Source organism: Sminthopsis crassicaudata, chromosome 2, assembly GCF_048593235.1.
Source record: "Sminthopsis crassicaudata isolate SCR6 chromosome 2, ASM4859323v1, whole genome shotgun sequence".
Taxonomy (NCBI): Eukaryota; Metazoa; Chordata; class Mammalia; order Dasyuromorphia; family Dasyuridae; genus Sminthopsis; species Sminthopsis crassicaudata.
In genome coordinates, this window is record NC_133618.1 from 450,669,866 (window position 1) to 450,692,325 (window position 22,460).

The 22,460-nt window shown below is 37.4% G+C and overlaps 1 protein-coding gene across 2 annotated transcripts in view; it reads left to right on the plus strand.

Moving 5' to 3' along the window:
- The first annotated feature begins 4,327 nt into the window (after positions 1–4,327).
- The window catches only part of SUN5 (Sad1 and UNC84 domain containing 5), a 42,872-nt gene continuing 24,739 nt past the window's right edge, over positions 4,328–22,460 (plus strand). Inside the window, exons 1-5 of one of the 2 annotated variants that reach the window (XM_074292732.1) lie at positions 4,328–4,555; positions 6,741–6,844; positions 9,420–9,491; positions 16,106–16,205; positions 21,984–22,042. In XM_074292732.1, the coding sequence (XP_074148833.1) occupies positions 4,455–4,555; positions 6,741–6,844; positions 9,420–9,491; positions 16,106–16,205; positions 21,984–22,042 (436 nt within the window). In that variant the 5' untranslated portion in view covers positions 4,328–4,454. Of the gene's footprint in view, positions 4,556–6,740; positions 6,845–9,419; positions 9,496–16,105; positions 16,206–21,983; positions 22,043–22,460 lie in introns of both variants that reach the window. The other variant, XM_074292733.1, reaches the window with a different exon arrangement.

The window sequence follows — 22,460 nt, forward strand, 5'->3', positions numbered from 1 at the left end:
TTGAAATTCTTGACCTTTCTTTCTTTCAGATGAATTTTGTTATTATTTTTTCTAGGTCTGTAAAATAATTTCTTGGGAGTTTGATTGGTATAGCACTAAATAAATAGATTAATTTAGGTAGTTTTGTCATCTTTATTCTATTTGCTCAACCTATCCAAGAGCACTTGATATTTTTCCAATTGTTTAGATCTGACTTTATTTGTGTGAAAAGTGTTTTGTGGTATGTGTTCATATTGTTTCTGACTTTCCCTTGGCAGTCTCTTTCTGTTTAAATCTATGATTCTATGACTTGCATCCCTGGCTCTTTCCAGCGGACCATATAGCTAAAGAAGGAAATGAACTCTTCAGAGTCTGGATATAGTCCTTTTGTACTGATAAATTATTCTTTAGAACAACACATAGAGGATTTCCATTTCCCAACATGCTATTACTTTAATATTTTTTGTCTCACTTTACCAGTCCATGAAATAGGTATGACATGAAATTGCAGAGTTAGTTTCTCATGACTGAGATAAAAATTAAGCTCATTGGAAGGAGATAGAAATATTTATTTGAAATGAAAACATATTCACGGTTAACTCTCTGGAGCTTTTCCCTTTCTTAGCATAAGAAGATATCTCATGGCTACACAGAAGATATCTCCAGAACAGAAGATATCTCATGGCTCACTGGAAATCCTGGGCAATTTAATGGCAATTGGAAACTTGGGAATTTGAATGCCATTGGTAGTAGTAGAAAGAGCATTGCCTCTGGAGCAAGACGACCTGAATTCAAATTCGACTTCTGATGCTTACTACTTGTGTAACCTTAGGCAAGTCACTACCTACTTTTACCTCTGTTGTTTTATCTATAAAAATGAGACGGTTAAACAAACTGACTTCTGAGGTCCTTTACAGTTCTAGGACCCTATGAAGGGGCAGCATTCTGACTCTCCTGCTGAAACACTCCACTGTTACTACAATTCAAAGCTAGCAATAGCCAACACCTTTCCATTTATTTAGTCAATCAAAACATCTGCCACTATACATCAGAAATTCAAGGACACAAATATTTTAATCCAAAGGGATTGCTGAAGGTTTAAAGAATCAAGGGATCAAAAGGTTTAGAGCTATAGGGAATTTTACAATTTATCTAATCCAATCCTTTCATTTTATAGATGAGAAACTGGAGCCAAGAAAAGTAAAGTGACCTCAAAGGGTTAAATAAATGTGACATGGTAGTAGTCATAGGGAAGGGAGGAGAGACTAAACATTTGTATGGTACCATGTGCCAAGTACTGATAAGCACTTAGTAACTTATCTCATTTAACCCTCATAACAACCTGTAAGGTAGGAACTGTTATTATTCCCATTTTACAATGGGAAAAAGGGATAGACAAAGGTTAAATGACTTGCTCAGGATCACACAGCTAACAAGTGTCTAAGGCTGTATTTACTGCCTCTATCTGCTTTTGCCACCTGATGTTTCCCTATAGTGGTGGTAAAATTTCCCAAGTCAAGACAAATAGGAAATCCTGTAGCTGAGATTCAAACCCAAATCCTTGAAATTCCAATCCAGTTTTCTTTCCATTGACTGAAGGAGAGAGCACCCAAGCTGGACTTTGAAAGAAAGAAGGCATTTCATAAGTTGGTTGGTTGTTATCCTTCACTCTTGAAGGGAACCAAAATGACATTGCTATATTAGATTCACATTACAATGTGATTGTGGTTGATCAGACCAATATGAGCTCAGAATTCTCTGTTGTATATCTCTGTTTTTTCTGAACTAATTCAATTCTGCTTTGCTCATAGAACACAGCACCTTCTCTGATGAGAGCATGTCATGCTGGACAGTCCTATGATAGGGTCTTCCATGTCATACAATCCATTCTAAAGTTCTTAAGAAAGATATGGACAAAGGGATCTTCACTATGAGCAATGGATCTTTATTTTCAGCGATGATCAAACAGGATTCAATACATGTAGGACCAGTGGTAGAGAGTGATGAGTTCAGGGAAAGGTGAAATCTTTGGGCATTTTTATTTTGTTACCCAGAAAAGCACTTTCTGTCCTATATAGACAGTGATAGAATTTAGCAAATGTCTGTATTATAAATTTAGCAAATATATGTATTATAAATTCACTGAGACAGAACTCATGAAACTGGAAGGAACTCCAAGAAAACTTCAACTCTACAACTTCAGGGGACATGTTTACACCTATTTTATAGAGGACAACAACAATGAAGTCCAGTAATGTTATTACTTTCCCAAAAAAACAAAGTAGAGCTGGGACTAGAACCCATAAAACCCTTTGTTCCTGAAAGAGCAGTAACTAGCAGTCAGAAGACATTGGTTTCAATTATATATGTATTATTCATCCCACTTTGGGTTACTTTTCTAAGCCTCAATTCTTTCATTCATAAAAATGGAAACAATAGTCACTGCCCAAACCTATTTCAGAGAGATTTTGTGAAGATCAGATTTACAAGCATTTTGCAATTATAACAGTGAGAGGCAGGGTTTTGAGGGTAGAACGCTCCTGAGTCAAGAGAATATCCATTGAAATCTTGTCTTTATATGAAATCATTCTAGCTCTGTCACCCCTAGGCATGTTGTTTGACCACTCAGTGGTCCTAAGCAACTTTTTGAGGCTATAAATTGAATATTTATAGATCTAAATTAATAGAGGAAATTATCTTCATAGGAAGCCCCCTGAATCAATGAAATCTAGGTCTGACTTTTTTTTTTTATCCACATGTTATTATTATCCTGATCCCCATCACAATAGATTGTCCAATTTACAGCTTGGATCCCATAGGAAAAACCAATGGTCCAGTGTCAGTGTTAATGTCAAAAATGGTAGTGTGCAATTGTTAAAAGTGGTTTGTGTGCAATCTGCTTAAGGGTTAACAAATCTCAGAGAAGGATTTTATTTCAATCAGAAGGAACCTTAGGCCATATAGAACATAAAAATTCCCTCTAAAACTCCTTACAGATAATCATCCAAACTTTGATTAGAGATCTCTCCTAAAAAGGATCCTGCTATAAACCAAGGCAACTCATTCCAAATTTGAATAACACTAATACTTAGGATTTTTCTCCATAAATTGTCAAAAATCTGCCTTCCTTCCACTTCTACCCATTTCTCTTAGTTCTCCTGTCAGGAGCCAAGAAAAACCAGTCTAATCTCACACAGCAGCCTTCCAAATATTTGACAACAATGACAACAATTTGACAATGTATTCTCTTCCAAGTCTCCTCTTGGCTAAACACCATCAATTCCTTTAACCAGCCTTCACATGACATAATTTCATTGCATTATATTATCCTAGTATCCTTCCTTTGACTACTTCCTGAATGTCTTTCCTAAAAATCAGATATACCCGAAAAATCAGTCCATTAATCAGTTAGGGATGCTGGAAAGCGGACCACCAGATCAGGATCACCAGAAAACCAAATGACGAGACAGGGTAACAGGAAACCCTACAAGAAATATTGAAATCAAGAAGTTTTGCAAGTCTTGTCACCACTGCAGCCTGTGATCCCAATTGACTACTGAAGATTTAGTTTTACAGAGGGGAAAATGGGACTCAGAAAGGGAACTTATTCTTCCAAGATTATAAAGCAGTAACAAGTGGTAGATTGAGGGCTTATAATCAAGTCATCTGACTTTTCCCCCTGAATTGTCGTGTCAATTTATGCCAGTCATTGGGCGTTAGGCATAGAAATGCCTAGACTCTTGTTCTATTCTCTCCCTCCCTTCCTTCCTCTCTCTCTCTCTCTCTCTCTCTCTCTCTCTCTCTCTCTCTCTCTCTCTCTCTCTCTCTCTCTCTCTCTTCTCTCTCTCTCTCTCTCTTCTCTTCTCTTCTCTTCTCTTCTCTTCTCTTCTCTTCTCTCTCTCTCTCTCTCTCTCTCTCTCTCTCTCTCTCTCTCTTCTCTCTCTCTCTCTCTTCTCTCTCTCTCTCTCTCTCTCTCTCTCTCTCTCTCTCTCTCTCTCTCTCTCTCTCTCTCTCCTCTCTCTCTCTCTCTCTCTTCTAATATATTAGGTTTGGAGGCAAATCAATTCTCTGTGTTTCACCATCTGCCCCTATAAAAAAGAGTAAGACAGATCAAATGGGACCTAAAGTTACCATCTGACATTCAATAATTCCATATGAAGTGATTACACTGTACACTCCAGCAAAGGAAAGCTAATTATATGTCAGGTCCAGGGTTCCGTACTGTGAATGGGACAACAGTGTGTCTGTGCTGTATTCTGAGCCTGCCTCCCTCTGTGAAGTCACTTGCCCATCTGTGAGGTCATACTGAGTTAAGGCGGCTTCCATAAACCTCCCTGTCTACCCTTGACAGGACATCTTTATGGTGTCCCAAAGCAGGAGTTTGCCCTATATCTAGTACATTTCTTCCCGATACAGTGTAGCGATTACCCTATTCTTTGAACAAAGCCCACCAGTGGAATCTGAGGAAGAAAAATATGCGTCGGAATCAAAGGGGACATTCAATTGATTGTTCCAACAGAACAGAGAATGAGAGTGACAGGGAGCCAACCCCAACTCCACTGACCAGATCCAGAAGGTAGAGAAAATCCTGAGGCTTAGCAAGATACCTGGAATGGAGGGAGGGAGAAAAGACTCCCAGAGAGGACAGGGGCTTGGTATTGGGACTGCCTGGAAGGGACCCAATCCTATGTGCCCTAGAGGCGTCCCTCAAGCTCTGCCTCTGGCCCAGCCTCCTGGGAACAGGGACAGCTGGGTTCTGATCCCCATATTCTGTCCCTGGCATGATCTCCTGAGGAAGGGCTTGTTGGTTCAAAGGAAGGTGCCCTGCCCAGGCAGCACTTTTAGAAGAAGGTGCTTTCAAAGTTTTGTAGTAACCTACATTCATTTATTCATTCATTCATGTACACATGCATGAATACAATAGCTATTTATGAAGTTCCAGGCATCATGGTAGGTGTTAGGGATACAAGGCCAAAGACAAAATATGTCTTTGAAGGTCTTATATTCTACTGATGACAAATAGTGTGAGCACAGATAAGTAAAGAAAATATAGACAGATGCTATTCACACCCAGAGAAAGAAGTGAAAAATAAATGTAGGTTATGGTTTTACATTTATGTATATATACATATACATATGACTATATATGTATACACATATACATATACACACATATTTATGTCTAATGGCAACCTCCTCTAGAGCAGGGTTGGGAGGGAGAAACAAAAAATGTTTAAAAATACACAGAAAAAAAAACTTAGAAGGAAGCACAGAAAAGCAGGGTAGTTTTGAAAATAATATATGGTATTTATTACATTTTTCAAAAAAAAGTAAATGGTGTGAAATAGAAATTCTTGGTTTTATATTGAATCTTTTTATGGTATACTGTTTTAAAGATGTATTTTTTTGTCTTTTGTTTTTAAGTTAAAAATGAATTTTAATTTTTTAAAAAGAAAGAAAATACAAAGTAATTTCATGAGAGTGAGGAGGATGACAGCAATTAAGGACATCAGGGTAGTCCTGGAAAAGAAAGTAGTATTTAAGCTAAATCTTGAAGGCAAGTCAAGAATCCACAAGACTCACTCATTATGTGTCTTTGGACAAATCAATTCTACTCTCCAGGCCTCTGTGTTCCCCTGCATTTCAGGTATGGGAGACAGTCTTTGCAAAAAAGACATAATATGGAATCAAATGTGAATGGAAAGTATTCACTAAGATAGTTTGTCTAGAAGATAGAAGTTATAAAGGTGAATAATTTGAAATAAACCTGTCTCTGGGAACAGAGACACATTTTGAAGGATTTTAAATGACAAATACAGAAGTTTTCATTTTATCTTGGAGGCAACAGAGAGCCACTGAAATCTGGTCAAACCTGTGTTTTAGGAAGTCACTTTGGCAACTGTGTCGGGAAAGGTCTGGAGTGGGAGACTTGAGCCACAGAAATCAATTAGGAAGTGATTACAATAGCAAAAAGACTCTGAACAAGGGGAGTAGAATTGTGAGGGGAGGGAAGAAGTTGAATGGAATAGATATTGGAGAGGAAGAATTGACAGGCCTCCAATAACCAAGGGTAGGATGGGAAGTGATTGAAAGTGGAGAGTCAAGGGGATTCTGATGTTTTAATGTGGGTGATTGAAAGGATAGTGGTACAGGGAAACTAGGAAGAGTATGTTGAGATTATTTGAAGGAGATTGATTTTCCTAAACTGCATGTCCAACCAAGTCCCCTCCCATTCACTCCCACCCCCCACCCCTAGTCAATAAATTTCAGTGATTTATCTCTGAGATCAAATGCAAAATTCTCTGTTCAAAGTCCTTCATAACCTAACCCCACTCTTTCTAATCTTTTTATGCTCTGCTATTCTCCTCAGATACTCTTCCAGCCAGTGAAGCTGTCCTCTTAGCTATTCCACTAACAAGATACTATCTCCTATCTCAGGCAATTTCTCAGGTTGTCTTCAACACTTAGAGTGCTTCACTTCCCAGATTTCCTGGTTTCTTTCCAGCCTCCTTCCAGCTAAAACCCCACTATCTATGGGAAGCCTTTCTCATTCCTTCTCAATTCTAATACCTTTAATCTCTTAATATTTTCTATTTATCCTGTATATATAGCTTGTTTATTCATATCTGTTTGTTGTCTCCCCATCAGATTAAAGGCAGGAACTCTCACTTCTTTTTTAGTTCTCACCCTTAGCTCAGTGCCTAACATATAGTCATTAATAAATGCTTATTGACTGTCTGAATGTGATTCTCTCTCCCTAGGCCATCATCTCGAAATCAAACTCTCACGGTGTCTGATGAAGGAAGTATGAATGAGAGTCCTGAAGACTCCTGCTTGGTCACCCGAACCAGTGAGCAGAGCACCAGTAAGTAGGGGGATGGAGGAGTAAGGAAGAATTACAAACAGCAGTAGGACACCAGTAAAACTGGTGGTAATGGTGGTGCTGGTGTGGTATTGGTGCTGATGGTGCTAGTGGTCCTTTGTTCTCAAAGAGAACCACTAAATAGAGTTGTCTTTGATACATGTCACTAGGTGCTCTTCTCCCAGTATTCTGATAAGGCCATTAAAGCACTGTTACCATCCTCTCTCTTCCTCTCTTTCCAAACAAGGAACTGAGATATCCCCTAATATTCAGTGATCAGTGACTGATAATAGTCACATTTACATATGTTTTATAATCATCAGGAGCTTTTATTTTAAACCTCACAAAAACTCTATAATGAAAGCAGGGCAAATACTATTTTCCCCATTTACAGAACAGGAATCAGGCTCAGGTAACATGCTAGTAAATGACAGAGTCAGGATTAGGATCCAGGTCCTATAACTGTGTCTTGAAGGTTCTATTTCACATCTGAAGGTGGGGAAAAATAGGGGACCCATATTTACATTTTAAGCAGTATCTCAAAGTAAAGGAATAAAGAACTAATGGTGTGATTTCAGTTATGCATCAATGAATAAGAAGGGAGGTTTTTGGATAAAGGACTTTGTCACCCAGAAACCTGAATCAATTGGTAGCTCCCTCCTCCACCACCTCTGTCTCCCTGAGGCAGCTGGTTATCATCATAGATAGAGAGCTATTTGTGGGGTCAGGAAGATCTTAGATCCAAGACTATTTCAAATTATTTATAGCTGTGTTCCTCTGAAAAACTTATTTAGCCTCTCTCACTCTGTTTCTTTATAAAATAGGTTTAATAATAGTACCTACTTTATGTTCTCTTATTTGGATTATGTATCTGTGTATTTCCACTATCTTAACCTTCCTCTACAACAAACTCAACCAGGACAGCCTGGAACTACCATAGAATATTTGGACTATTTGGGAAACCCCAAGACCCTAGCACAAAGAGGTAGAAGTCTCTTAAAGTCTAGTTCTTTTCAGAATTATCCTCTGCCTACTCAAGGCATCATGGTGATTTATGATTCCAGAGGAGGCAGATATTCTTTAGTTGTCTTCAAATCATCCCTATCCAACCCTGGCTCCCAGGGCTGACCAAAGTGAAACTTGCACACTTGTATCTAATAAGTCATGACTCTCTTACCAATTCCCCTCCCAGAGGTCAGATAGACAAAACCTTATATATTAATTTATAAGCTGCTCATAGACCAAAGATAAGGATATTTGACCAAATGCATGATCCAAAAGAAAGACTAGATTTGGAGGTGAGGTGGGATTTATGTGTGCTTTAATTTAATAGAGAAAAATACAAATAGAGACAGACAGATAGATAGGTAGATAGATAGATAGATAGATAGATAGATAGATAGATAGATAGATAATTTACTAAGTACTCAATTCATACCAGGGGTTCTGCTAAACCTTGAAGAGACAAATACAAAAAAGTAAAATAACCTCCTCTCGGAAAATTCACATCCTTCCTGAAGCCTTTCTGTAGTACCATAGAAAACAATATATATTTGATGACTGTTGACTGAGTTTCATATCACACACACAGAGGAAGTGGAAGTTGGGAAGAGTTACACAGCAGCATGATTGGCCAGAAAGTGAGGTAGAGGCCTGGTTCTGGGTGAGAGTAGGCAAAAACTCAGCTAGCTCCGGGACCCTCTGGGTTTCAGGAGAACAAGGTGGGAGTGATATCAGGACTGGAGTTGGTATATAATAATGTTGTAATGGGGGCTTTCTCTACTTCCATTTTCATTGATGAGTGAGTTTGATCCTCTATAGGACTAGACTGATTAGCTCCCTCAAACCTTGAAGAGACAAATACAAAAAAGTAAAATAACCTCCTCTCGGAAAATTCACATCCTTCCTGAAGCCTTTCTGTAGTACCATAGAAAACAATATATATTTGATGACTGTTGACTGAGTTTCATATCACACACACAGAGGAAGTGGAAGTTGGGAAGAGTTACACAGCAGCATGATTGGCCAGAAAGTGAGGTAGAGGCCTGGTTCTGGGTGAGAGTAGGCAAAAACTCAGCTAGCTCCGGGACCCTCTGGGTTTCAGGAGAACAAGGTGGGAGTGATATCAGGACTGGAGTTGGTATATAATAATGTTGTAATGGGGGCTTTCTCTACTTCCATTTTCATTGATGAGTGAGTTTGATCCTCTATAGGACTAGACTGATTAGCTCCCTCTTCCCCTCTGGATTCCCAGGGGAACTTCTTAGGGACAGTGAAGCTCTTCTCTATAATGACTAATAATGGATTTAAAGTCAGAAGAGCAAACTTCAAAAACCTAGATCTTCTGCTTTCTATCTCCATGACTTTAGCTAAGTCATTTTTTCTTACTAAACTTTAGGTTTTTTTTCCTCTGTAAAATAAGAAAAGCATACTAGGTAAATGATCTTTAAAGTATCTCAGAATTCTCTTTAAGTATGTCAGAATTCTCTAACTCTATGAGTTTAGTCACAGGACTGGAATAAGACTTCTTTAAATGTTTCTGTTACTTAATTAAATTCATTTTTGTGTCATCAAACAGGTGAAGAAGATTCACCCCAAATAGTCACAGCTATCATCCCTTCCTCTTGCAGAAATCTGCTAAGCAGGCTGAGTACGTACGTATGTATGAAAGATGAAGCATTTACCATCTCCTTGGGATGGGCCTGATGCTAAGGGCCCAAAGCATCAGGGGAATTTGATTTGTACCCACTATCAGCCTATCCCACTGGTAAGGTCCCTTGGGAAGACTTTGTTAGTATTCTTTTCAAATCCACCATGGAACTCAAAGGGACTGATGAAGATCTATCTGCTCTGAGAGTACTCATAATTCTGCCCTGAACTTGGCCAATTTCCTTCCCCCAAAACAGGAACACACAGTACCATCCAGCCCCCACTAGAAACATACTTCAAAGCATCTGATCTGAGTGGGCTTAAATATCATCTCCATATATAAATGGCACTCTTTTATAATTATTAATAGAAATTCTCACTCATAATGAGTCATTACTAGTTATTGTTTAGGTTAATGGTTAATAATTGTCCAGTAACCATTACATGGTTACTTTTAGGAACTCTAAACAGTAACAAATGCTCATAGCTGGATTTCAAGTCTAGCACTCTTTCTGAAAAATTGATGTAAAATCATGAAGAGAAACAAGATGGTGCTATAGAAAAACCACTGGAAATATTTAAATTTGAATCCTGATTCTAATGCCTTTTTGAGCTTTGGAACCCTAGACAAATCTTGTGTCTAAACTCCTTGAGAAAGCTGTTTACAATAGGTGCCTTCACTTCCTCTCCTCTTCTCCTCTGCTAAACTCTATAGTCTCGTCATTCAACTGAAATTGTTCTCTCCAAATCACTGATTTCTTAATTGACAAATCCAATAGCTTTTTCTCAATCCTCATTCTTCTTGATTTCTCTGCAGCCTTTGACATTTCAAATTACCCTCTTCTCCTTGATAATTCTGTGCTCTTCAGGATACTAATCTCTTCTGATTTTTCTCCTCCCTATTTGATTGCTCTTTCTCAGTGTTCTTGGCTGAAACTTCATTCATTAACTTGTCCGATAGGGCTTTATCCTGGTTCCTCTTCCCATTTTTCTTCATATTTCTTCACTTGTGATCTCATCAACTCCTATAGATTAATTATAATCTCTATGGTGGTGATTCTTTTTAATTATATTTTATTTTTCCCAAATTAGACGTTAAAACAATTTTAAACTTTTTTTATGGTTTTGAGTTACACATTCTCTCCCCCTCTCTACTTCCACCTTGAAATAGTAAGCAATCCTACATAGTTTATACATGTGCAATCATGTAAAACACTGCCATATTAGTCATTTTATACAAGAAGACTTGAATTTTAAAAAATAATGACAGAAAGAAAATGAAAAATTTCATGTTTTATCTGTATTATAAAAGCATCAGTTCTTTCTCTTGGGACAGAAAGTATGCTTCATCATTAGTCTTTTGGAATTGACTTGGATCACTGTATTGCTGAGAATAGCTAAGCCATTGACAATTCATAATATAATCTTGCTGCTTCTGTGTACCATGTTTTCCTGATTCTGTTCACTTCACTTTGCATCAGTTTACATATGTCTTTCCAGATGTTTGTGGTCAGTTTGCTTATGATTTCTTACAACACAATCATATTCATTCACAATCATTTACCACAATTTGTTTAGCCATTGTCCCATTGATGAACATTCTCATTATTTCCAACTCTTAGCCACAACAAAAAGACTGCTATAAATATTTTCCCTTACTTTAGGACTTTGAAATATAGACCTAGCAGTGGTATTGCTGAATTAAAGGGTATGCACAGTTTTATAGTCCTATGAACAGAGTTCCAAATTATTCTCTAGAATGACTGGATCAGCATCTCAACAGATGCAGAAAAAGCATTTGACAAAATCCAACATCCATTCCTACTAAAAACTCTTGACTATTCCTTAGAATAATCAGGAGTATATATTTACGACCGTCAGTAAGCATAATATGCAATAGAAATAAACTGCAACCTTTCCAAGTAAGATCAGGAGTGAAACAAGGTTGCCCACTATCACCATTACTATTCAATATTGTACTAGAAGCGCTAGCCTCGGCAATAAGAGCCGAGAAAGAGATTCAAGGAATTAGAGTAGGAAATGAGGAAATCAAACTATCACTTTTTGCAGATGACATGATGGTATACTTAGAGAACCCCAAAGACTCTGCTAAAAAGCTATTAGAAATAATTCAGAATTTTAGCAAAGTGGCAGGATACAAAATAAATCCACATAAATCCTCAGCATTTTTATATATCACCAGCAAAATGCAACAGCAAGAGATACAAAGAGAAATTCCATTCCAAACAAATGTTGAGAGTATAAAATATTTGGGAATCCATCTACCAAAGAATAGTCAGGAATTATATGAGAAAAATTACAAAACACTTGCCACAAAAATAAAGTCAGATTTAAATAATTGGAAAGACATTCAGTGCTTGTGGATAGGCCTAGTGAATATAATAAAGATGGCAATACTCCCCAAACTAATCTATTTATTTAGTGCTATACCAATCAGACTCCCAAGAAACTATTTTAATGACCTAGAAAAAATAACAACAAAATTCATATGGAAGAATAAAAGGTCGAGAATTGCAAGGGAACTAATGAAAAAAACTCAGAGGAAGGTGGTCTAAGTGTACCTGATCTAAAGCTATATTATATAGCAGCAGTCACCAAAACCATTTGGTATTGGCTAAGAAATAGACAGGTAGATCAGTGGAACAGATTAGATACAAAGAACAAAAAAGGGTACATCTATAGCAATCTAGTCTTTGACAAACCCAAAGATACCAACATTAGGGATAAAAATTCATTATTTGGAAAAACCTGTTGGGAAAACTGGAAATTAGTATGGCAGAAATTAGATATGGATCCACACTTAACACCATACACCAAGATAAGATCAAAATGGGTCCATGATTTAGGCATAAAGAATGAGACCATAAATAGATTAGAGGAACAGAGGATAATCTACCTCTCAGACTTGTGGAGGAGGAAGGAATTTATAACCAGAGGAGAACTAGAGATCATTATTGATCACAAAATAGAAGATTTTGATTACATCAAATTAAAAAGTTTCTGTACAAACAATACTAATGCAAACAAGATTAGAAGGGAAGTAACAAATTGGGAAAATATTTTTACAGTTAAAGGTTCTGATAAAGGTCTCATTTCCAAAATATATAGAGAACTGACCCTAATTTATAAGAAATCAAACCATTCTCCAATTGATAAGTGGTCAAAGGATATGAACAGACAATTCTCAGATGATGAAATTGAAACTATATCCACTCATATGAAAGAGTGTTCCAAATCACTACTCATCAGAGAAATGCAAATTAAGACAACTCTGAGATACCACTACACACCTGTCAGATTGGCTAAGATGACAGGAACAAATAATGATGAATGTTGGAGGGGATGTGGGAAAAGTGGGACACTGATACATTGTTGGTGGAGTTGTGAAAGAATCCAGCCATTCTGGAGAGCAATTTGGACCTATGCCCAAAAAGTTATCAAACTGTGCATACCCTTTGATCCAGTATTGCTGCTATTGGGCTTATATTCCAAAGAAATACTAAAGAGCAGAAAGGGACCTGTATGTGCCAAAATGTTTGTGGCAGCTTTTTTTGTAGTGGCTGGAAATGGAAGATGAATGGATGTCCATCAATTGGAGAATGGTTGGGTAAATTATGGTATATGAAGGCTATGGAATATTATTGCTCTGTAAGAAATGACCAGCAGGAGGAATACAGAGAGGCCTGGAGAGACTTACATCAACTGATGCTGAGTGAAATGAATAGAACCAGAAGATCGCTGTACACTTCAGTGCTGTATGAAGATGTATTCTGATGGAAGTGGATATCTTCAACATAAAGAAGATCCAACTCACTTCCAGTTGATCAATGATGGACAGAAATAACTACACCCAGAGAAGGAACACTGGGAAGTGAATGTAAATTGTTAGCACTACTGTCTATCTACCCAGGTTACTTATACCTTCGGAATCCAATACTTAATGTGCAACAAGAAAATGGTATTTACACACATATATTGTATCCAGGTTATATTGTAACACATGTAAAATGTATGGGATTGCCTGTCATCGGGGGGAGGGAGTGGAGGGAGGAGGGGGATAATTTGGAAAAATGAATACAAGGGATAATATTTTTTAAATTACTCATGCATATATACTGTGGGAAAAAAATTCTAAATAAATAAATAAAATTTAAAAAAAAATAGAATGACTGTATCAGGTCACAGCTCCACCAACCATTAGTGTTCCAATTTTCCCACATCCCCTCCAGCACTTGTCATTTTCCTATTCTGTCACTTTAAACAACTGATAGTTGTGATATGATTTCTCTAAGTTGTTTTAACTTATATTCCTCCAATCAATAGTGACTTAGAGCATTTTTTTCACATAACTATAGATAGCTTTGATTGCCTGAAACTTGCTTATTCATGTCCTTTGACCATTCATCAATTGGGGAATGACTTATATTTGCATAAATTTGACTCAATTCTATATAGATGACAAATGAGATATTTTTCAGAGATATTTATTGCCAAATTCCCCTCCGTTTTCTGCTTTCTTTTTAATTTTGGTTACATTAGTTTCATTGGTGCAAAAACTTTCTAATTTTATATAATCAAAATTATTTTGCATTTTGTAATGCTCTGACAGATCTAACAGATCTAACAAACTATCCCATGCTCTTCCAATTTGTTTATGGTATCATCTGTTATGTGTAAACCCTCTACACATTCTGAATTTTTGTTGTTCTACAGTACAAGATGTTAGTAGTTTCTGCTATGTTGCTTTCCAGATTTTCCAACTATGATGATGATTCTCAAATCTATTTATGCTGCCCTAACTTTTCTTGGCTGACCTCCAGACTCTCATCTCCATCTTTCTTTCAGCATCTACATCTAGATATCCAGTTGACATCTTAATTTAACATATCCAAAACTGAATGCATTCTTTTCTCTAAACCTTCTCCCTATTCAATTTTTTTCTATTAAGGGTACCACTGTCCTCACAGTCCCCTAGATTCAAAACCTAGTTATTATCCTTGGTAGTTCACTTTTCTTTGGTTGTTCACATTTCTCATCTTCTCATATATAATCTGTTGTCAATGCCTCTTGATTTTGCCTTTGCAACATTTCTTCAAATACATCCTCCTCTCTCTCTCTCTCTCTCTCTCTCTCTCTCTCTCTCTCTCTCTCTCTCTCTCTCTCTCTCTCTCTCTCTCTCTCTCTCTCTCTCTCTCTCTCTCTCTGTCTCTCTCTCTCTCTCTCTCTCTGCCTTAACCCACATCATTACTTTTTCAGGTCTAGAAAATTTAAATAACCTGCTGGTTAATCTATCTGCCACAAGTCTCTCCTTGCTGAAGTCCATCCTCCACCAAGCCACCAAAGTGATTTTCCTAAATTACAGGTCTAACCATGTCACTCCCATGGTCACACTCTATTTACCTCTAGGATCAAATATACAAAATCCTCTGTTTGACTTTTCATAACCTAGAATTCACCACATCTTTCTTAACTTCTTAGACCTTGCACCTCTCAATATACTCTTCAATCCACTGACTTCCTTGCTGTTCCTTAAAGAAGACCCTTCCATAACCCAACTCTGGGTATTTCTCTTATTGTCCTCCATGCACGTAATGCTCTCTCTCTTCATATCTACCTTCTAGCTTCCATGGATTACTTCAAGTATCATCTATAAAGCCACCTTTTGCAGTAATCCTTTTCCCAATCCTTCTTAATTTTAATGCTTTCTTTCTGTAAATTTTTCCTATTTATTCTGTGTGTAACGTGTTTGTACATACTTTGCATGCTTTCTGCCCCATTTCATTGTGAGCTTTTTCAGAGAAGGGGCTGTCTTTTGTCTCTTTTTGTATTTTCCATGTTTAGCACACATTTCCTGGTACACAGTAGATACAAAATACCTATTAACAACTACTGTTCATCTCTGAAGTAAGGATAAATATATTTGCCCTATGTCTCACAAGCTACTTGTTAGAAAAGTCCTTTGTAGATATTAAAGTATTCTACAAATGTAAGATGTTGCTATTATTTCTAGCACTTCCTGGCCCCAAAGAACTTTGAAAGGCAGTTATCCCCTTTGATCTTCACAATACCTCAATGAGGAATAACAATAATAATTAACTTTATCAGGATCACAGAGAATCCAAAGCTTAATTCTGTTTTATTCAAGTCTCTAAGACTAAGAAACAATGAAAATAGGCAAGTTACCTCTCTTGGGTCTTCAGTTTCCCTCACTGTAAAATTATGGGTTTTGATAAAATGGTGACTTACCATTCTAATACTTTATTTTTGTATTTTAATATACCTCTCAGTTTTGACATTCCATGTTTTAAGTGCCTCTGAGCTCTGACATTTTATGTCCTAAGATCTCATCTAACTTTGTCATCCTATCTTCTATGATTTGATTCTAAATCCTCAACATTCCATGGACTAATACTTGCTTAATGTCCAGAATATGTCTCCCCTGTTTTCTTGACCCTAGAAATTTCCTTCAAACCAGGGATCCCCTTTTACCATTCTCCCCCTCCATTCTTCTCAGAGGCCTTTTCTTCCCCCCTAAAACCTCTGTTTCCTACTACCTACAGGGTGGTGTAGCTCACAACCCTCTTGTCTCCACAGTTCAGATCATCTGTTTTATCTCCAACCTGAGAAAAACTGTCTATAAACTTCACCTCTTCCCCAAGTACATTGGGTGGACCCAGACAGGGGAAGCAACACTGTGAGTACAAAACCCAGTCCCAGGGTAGTAGTGAAAGAGAAGAAAGCAATAGATGAAGAGTGGAAATCAAATAACTGAGAACTGAAGCTCAGTCCAAAGCCCCTGGGGAAAATGATAGAGTCAGCTAGATAACCTAAATAATGACCTCTGGAAAGGTTACAAAAAGTGGGGGTGTTGTCATGCCTGGATCTCCCAGGCACAAGATAGGACTGCCCTACATATAAGAAAGAGACACAGACACAGAGACAAAAATAGAGATAGACAAAGAGACATACACACAGAGAGAGACAGAGACAGAGAGAGAGAGAGAGAGAGAGAGAGAGAGAGAGAGAGAGAGAGAGAGAGAGAGAGAAAGAGAGAGAGAGAGAGAGAGAGAGAGAGAGACAGAGAGAGAGACAGAGAGAGAGAGAGAGAGAAAGAGAGAGGGAGAGAGAAGAATCTAGTGACAAAGGAGAGAAAGAAAAGTGAAAGACTGAAAGAGAGGAGAGACATAGAGGCAGACAAACAACAGAGACAAATATAGAAAAACAGACAGAGAGGACAGTAAGACAGAGACAGAGAGAGGCAAAGAGAGGGACAGACAGACAGAGATATGGGGGAGAGAAAGAAAAAGAGAGGAGACAAAAGAGAGGGACAGAGATAGGAAGGGGAGAGACATAGGGGGAGAAGGAGAGAAAGAGAGAGGGAAAAAGATACAGAAAGAGACAGAAGAGAGAAAATCCAGTGTGTCCTGAAGTAGTAAAGAAAATCTTCTTAGTTTCCTGGTAAAGGTAAACTTTGAGATGAATCCTGAAGGTTAGGCAGGGTTTGGGGAAGAGAGAAAAGCAAGGAGGGATATAAGGGAAGGCAGAGGTTGGGGAGGACAGGGAGAGAATCATAAGCAAGGAAAACCAATTAAGCAAATGAGGACAGGGATAGAAGAATCTAGGTCATCCAAATCAAATCAAATTTTTAGTTTCTCAACTCTTCCTTTAAAATGTCTCTTGCATCCATATCCAAAATCACCCAAGTTCAGATCTAATCACTTCTCACCTGAGGTTTTGGAATCACAGTTTTAGAGTTAAAAGGAATATTTTAGTTCATTTTCAGAGTTTAGTTAAGTAACTTAACCAGTCACAGGTAATAAGCAAAAGAGACAGGGTTTAAACCCAGGTCTCTTACTCCAAATCCAATTGTTTCCATTACATCACTCTGGCTATTATAACAGCCTCCTAGATGAATTACCAAGCTTGAGTCTTCCACTTCAATCTGCCCTCCACATATGGCCTGCCACATTCCTTCTCCTCAATTCCAGTGACAAGGCAGCAGGAAAAACCAGCTCTTACTCTGCATTAGAAAAGAGATACAATGTCTGGAGGTGATAGTCCTGATGTACAGTTATTCCTTCCAGATCACAGGCGCTAGGGCTGCGGCACTCCTATGATTTAGAAAATCCACATAAAAAAATTTGACCTCTTTATATAGAGAAGTTGTCTGATTTTTTTTTCTTTTATATGGTGTTTACAATACCTTACCCTAAAATTTAGGTTAAGTGTTTGGTCATAAGTTATATTACACAATACTATACACATATTTTATAATTTCTAAACTTTTTCTGTGTCAACTACTAGTCTTTGCAAGTCATCTACAGCTTCTGCAAAATTTCTCAAAATTCCCATTTAATTTCTTAGGCCAACCTGTAATATATCAAAGTCGATACGGGGGAATATCATGATGTGAAAGGAATATCTGTACTCTGCCAGGTCAGACCAACTTTATGGGAAGTAATGTATTGTTGTTTTCAGTCACTTCTCAGTAATGTCTGATTCTTCATGACCCCATTTGGAGTTGTCTTGCCAAATTCTTTCTCCAGCTCATTTTACATATGAGGAACCTGAGGCAAAAGGGTTAAGAGACTTGTTCAGGGTCACACAGCTAGTAAATACTTGAGGTCAGATTTGAACTCCAAAAGATGAGTCTGCCTGACTTCAGGACCAATGCTCTGTCCACTCACTACATCACCTAACTCAGGATGATGCTGGGTATTAAGATCATGCCCTGTAAGCATCAAGTGGAAGAACTGGAAATATTTAGCCAAAAGAGAAGACTAAAGAGAAAGGTGAGCATTGTCTTCAAGTTAGAGCTAGCATCAATAAGTAGAAGATGAAGGGAAACTTTTGAACAATTAAAGTCATCCAAAAATATATTGGTCTCCCCCGAGGAGATAGTTGGTTTCCCTACTGGATGTTATGTCTGTTGCTTCTCTCTAAAATGAATTTTCCCAAAACAGTATTAAATCTAGCTGCCCTCATCATCATTCCTCAAATCTAGCTAAGCCACTCACCTTTTAGACCCCAGATATGCTATAAGCATTGCCATTTCCAGATACTTTCAATGTCCTCCCTACTAATAGTGTCCTTCCTTCTCTTCACCAAATCATACCTTTGCTTCCAGGACTAGCAAAGTGTTCTCAATACAATCCAGCCCATAGGGAACTCTCCCTCTTCTGAGACCCTGTTCCTTGGACATAAACTTTTTATAGAATGAAGAAAGTGTCTTCCTCTCTGTGATGAGAAAGTTGGTGACCTAATTCTGTCTCCCTCATAGCAGCATGAAAAGGCCTGGGCCTTTAATAAACTAAGCCAATTAAATATACCAATTGATGACACATTCAAACAGCCACAAATTCTCTAAGCAACATTATCCAGCATCCAATACAGAACTGATTTATAAATATTCTGAAAGAAGCAGCCCAAACCACAGATTGTCCAAAACTATGTTGATTCAGAAATTATTCTATTTAATTTTTGAAGTTTACTCATATCTAGGTTTTTAAAAAAGAAAATTTTATCTTCCTAAGTGTTCTTTTCTTGATTAAATTTTTCACTGAATATATATTCTTCAAGAAATGGACCAGGAAATACACCTCAGGATACAACAAGATGGGGTGATTGTGCTGCAAGGGCAGGAATGGAGGTTAATAAACCAAGAAGAAAGGGAGAAATCTCTTGCCATTTATTAATAGTCTGCAGAAAGATGAAGTCTGCAAAGTGTGGCCCCAATGGAAGGTGGACCCCATCTCCCCATTAACTTCAAGATATTTTTCTCAAAGTTTTGATTCCTTCTTATCTCTTTCCTTGATCTCTCCTCCTCACCCAATATCAAAGTCTGCTTAAAGGAAGACCTGCTCAGATACTCATAGATTGTGGCCCCTTCCCAGAGGCACTTTTTTGTAGCAGTAGGTAAAATGACTTAATGCCAGATAAGTGAAAGAGAATGGACCAGAGGTTTCTTTTATTACTTTATCTAACTGTAAATATAACTAGTATGCATTGATTTTTGTCTCCCCACCCCCATTCCAACCTCCTCCCATTGAACATAACAAAAAAGAAAAATTAAATTAAAGCTTTAAAATGTGTAATAATACTATATTAATAATATGTAATAGTGTTTATAATGTAATAATAATAATACACATGCACTAATCAGCAAAGCAAATTCTTTCATTGGCCAAATTTCATTTTGAATTTTAAGTCCATTTTCTCCCTCTGGGAGGAAATGAATGGCAGGCTGTATCTTCAGTAAATTGGAATTATGGTTTGTCAATTCATTGATCAGAGTTTTAAAGTTCTTCAAAGTTATTTTTTCTTTTATACTTTCTTTGTCATTGTTTAAATCACTCTCCTGGCTCTGTTCACTTTATTCTGCATCGGTTCCTAGAAGTCTTAACAGTATTCTCTGAAACTTTCCACTTTTTCTTTTCTTATGGCACAATAATATTCTTTGTATTCATAGACTACAATTTTTTCCAGCTGTTCCCTAATTGGCAAGCACCTCTTAGTTTCTAGTGTTTAAAAATAGTAAGTTCAAATGGTTCGAATGATCAGGCAAGGCTATCATGGCTGAGATTTAAGGGTTCTTCCACAACCCCTGAAAGCATATCCTCCTCCATCACTTGTTTGGAAAATCAGGCCTGCAGTTATATCAAAACCAGATGAGAATCTGACCTTTCTGGGTCTTGACTTGAGAGAGCTTAAGACCAAAGGAGCAAATTTGAATTCAATGTATTCCACAAGATTGAGGTCAGAGTCAGACATTGAGGTGGGAGATGACAGTTGTTAGGAGACATACCCCAAGCAAACTGGAAAAAAGCACCCTTAGTATTTAGTCTTCCCTTCCCTTCCACCATTCTTCTCCCTTGCTCCACTCCTAATTATGTTTATTCAGCCCCTACTATAGATCCACACACTACACACATACCTCAAAAATTCTACCTCTGAGAACCAATGGTCCTGCTGTATATTAAGACATGAATGGGCAATTATATTGGCTTAGTAACAAATAATAATAGCACTAAATATAAGGGAGTAGCTACAAATAAACCTTAAAATAAAATTAACTTGTCATTCATTCCATGAACATTTTTTGTACCTAATATGTATAATAAATGCATTGTACTGAATACTTCAAGGGATACAAGTATGAATATTCCTTCCAGAGGCAATTGAATAGTATAGTGGCTAGAGTTCTGACTCTAAAATGTAGACCTGAATGCAAACCTGGTCTCAAATACTTTTTAGTTATGTGACCCAGGACAAGAATTAAACACCATCTGCCTCAGTCTTTCTCATCTGCAAAATGGAGAAAATAATAGAACCCACCTTCCAAGATTGTTGTGAGGCTATAAAGCACTTAGACCCATGCCTGATACACAGTAAACATTTAAAACTTGTTTTCTTTTGTACTTCAGAAAACTAACTAGCAGCTAATTTAATACAATTTGGTCAAAAACAAACAAAATACAAATTCAAATGGGAAAAGCATAGTGCTTGCATTTAGGGTTTACTAAGTTGTTAAATTTATGAATAAACAAAGCATATTGGAGAAGGATGATAAAGTGTTAAATTTCATTTCTGCCTAGGTCAGGGAAGACTTCAAAGAGATGATATCTGATATAATCTAATCATAGCATAAAAAAGTGGTATCTGTCCTTTACTGTTGCTTTCAAAACAGACCATCAGAAAGCAGATCAACATGTCAAAAAAAAATTGTTAAGTTACTATTTTAAACCAGAAGACAAAAGATTAAATCAGGCTCTACCACTAGCTAATTGATTTTGGCCAAATTACTTGAGAGGATCAAAGCAAGCAACTATTATGTTCCAGGTACAGTAATAAACACTTTTACTCATTTAATTCTCATTTAATCTTATTTAATTCTCACAACCACCTTATGAGGTGGGTGCTGTCATTATTCCCATTTTATAGTTGAGGAAACTGAAGCAGACTGAGGTTAAGTGACTTTCCCAGTAAGAATTTGAGACTGGATTTGAATTCAAGTATTCCTGACTCCAGGCCCAACATTCTATCCACTGGACCATCTAACTTCTCAACTTCCCTCAGTCCCACTATGCTTAATTGTAAAGTGAAAATGTTGAGCTAAATGGTCTCTGAGGTCCTTGTCAGCTCTAAATCCTATGACCCAAAGATGGGTCTCTTTTAATATCTGGACTCTTTTTAGGTGAAAGAAATATTTGGACTCATTCTGCTTGGCCCCAAAGGACAAAATTGGATGCATGTTCCAGCTCAGTCTTAGGAAAACTTCCTAAAACTTAAGAGTTATCCAACAAAGAAATGAATTGTCTTGGGATGTAGAACATCATTGGAGAAGGGCAAGCCAAAATTCACTGCTGAGAGATGCTATATAGAGGATTCAAGGATCAAGCAGGGGATTGTACTAGATGACCTTTAAAGTCCTTGAACAAAGGAACTTGACATACTGTTCTATCCCTTTTTATAGCAAGAATTTGCTTCACAAATTGATGGAGAAGCTGTCCATTGTGTTCTTCTGTATGTTTGGTATGTACTAAAAAATAATCTAAATCTTGGGCTGATAATCTCTGGATATAGTACCATCAACAAAATGGTGAAAGACACTAGGCTGACTTGGGGTGACCCCTCTCACCTTTATACCTGCCTTCCCTCTCTTTTACTGAAGCCCTCACATTCTCTATTATTCTTTATTAGCACCTTTTTCTACTCTCTTTCTACCCCTATTTTAGAGACTTTTCACAGCCAATCTCAATTCCAAATCCTATAATTCTAAATTACACTTGGCTGCAGAATGCCTTTCCAACTTACAGCTTGGATGGCTGTGGTTAGAATTGCAGTTCCCACAACAAGCAGAAAAGAGAAAGGCTTGAGTGTGTACAGTGTCTGCATTGTCTCCTGAAGGGTACCACAAAGAACAGACAAACCCCTTGCTTAGTCCTCACAA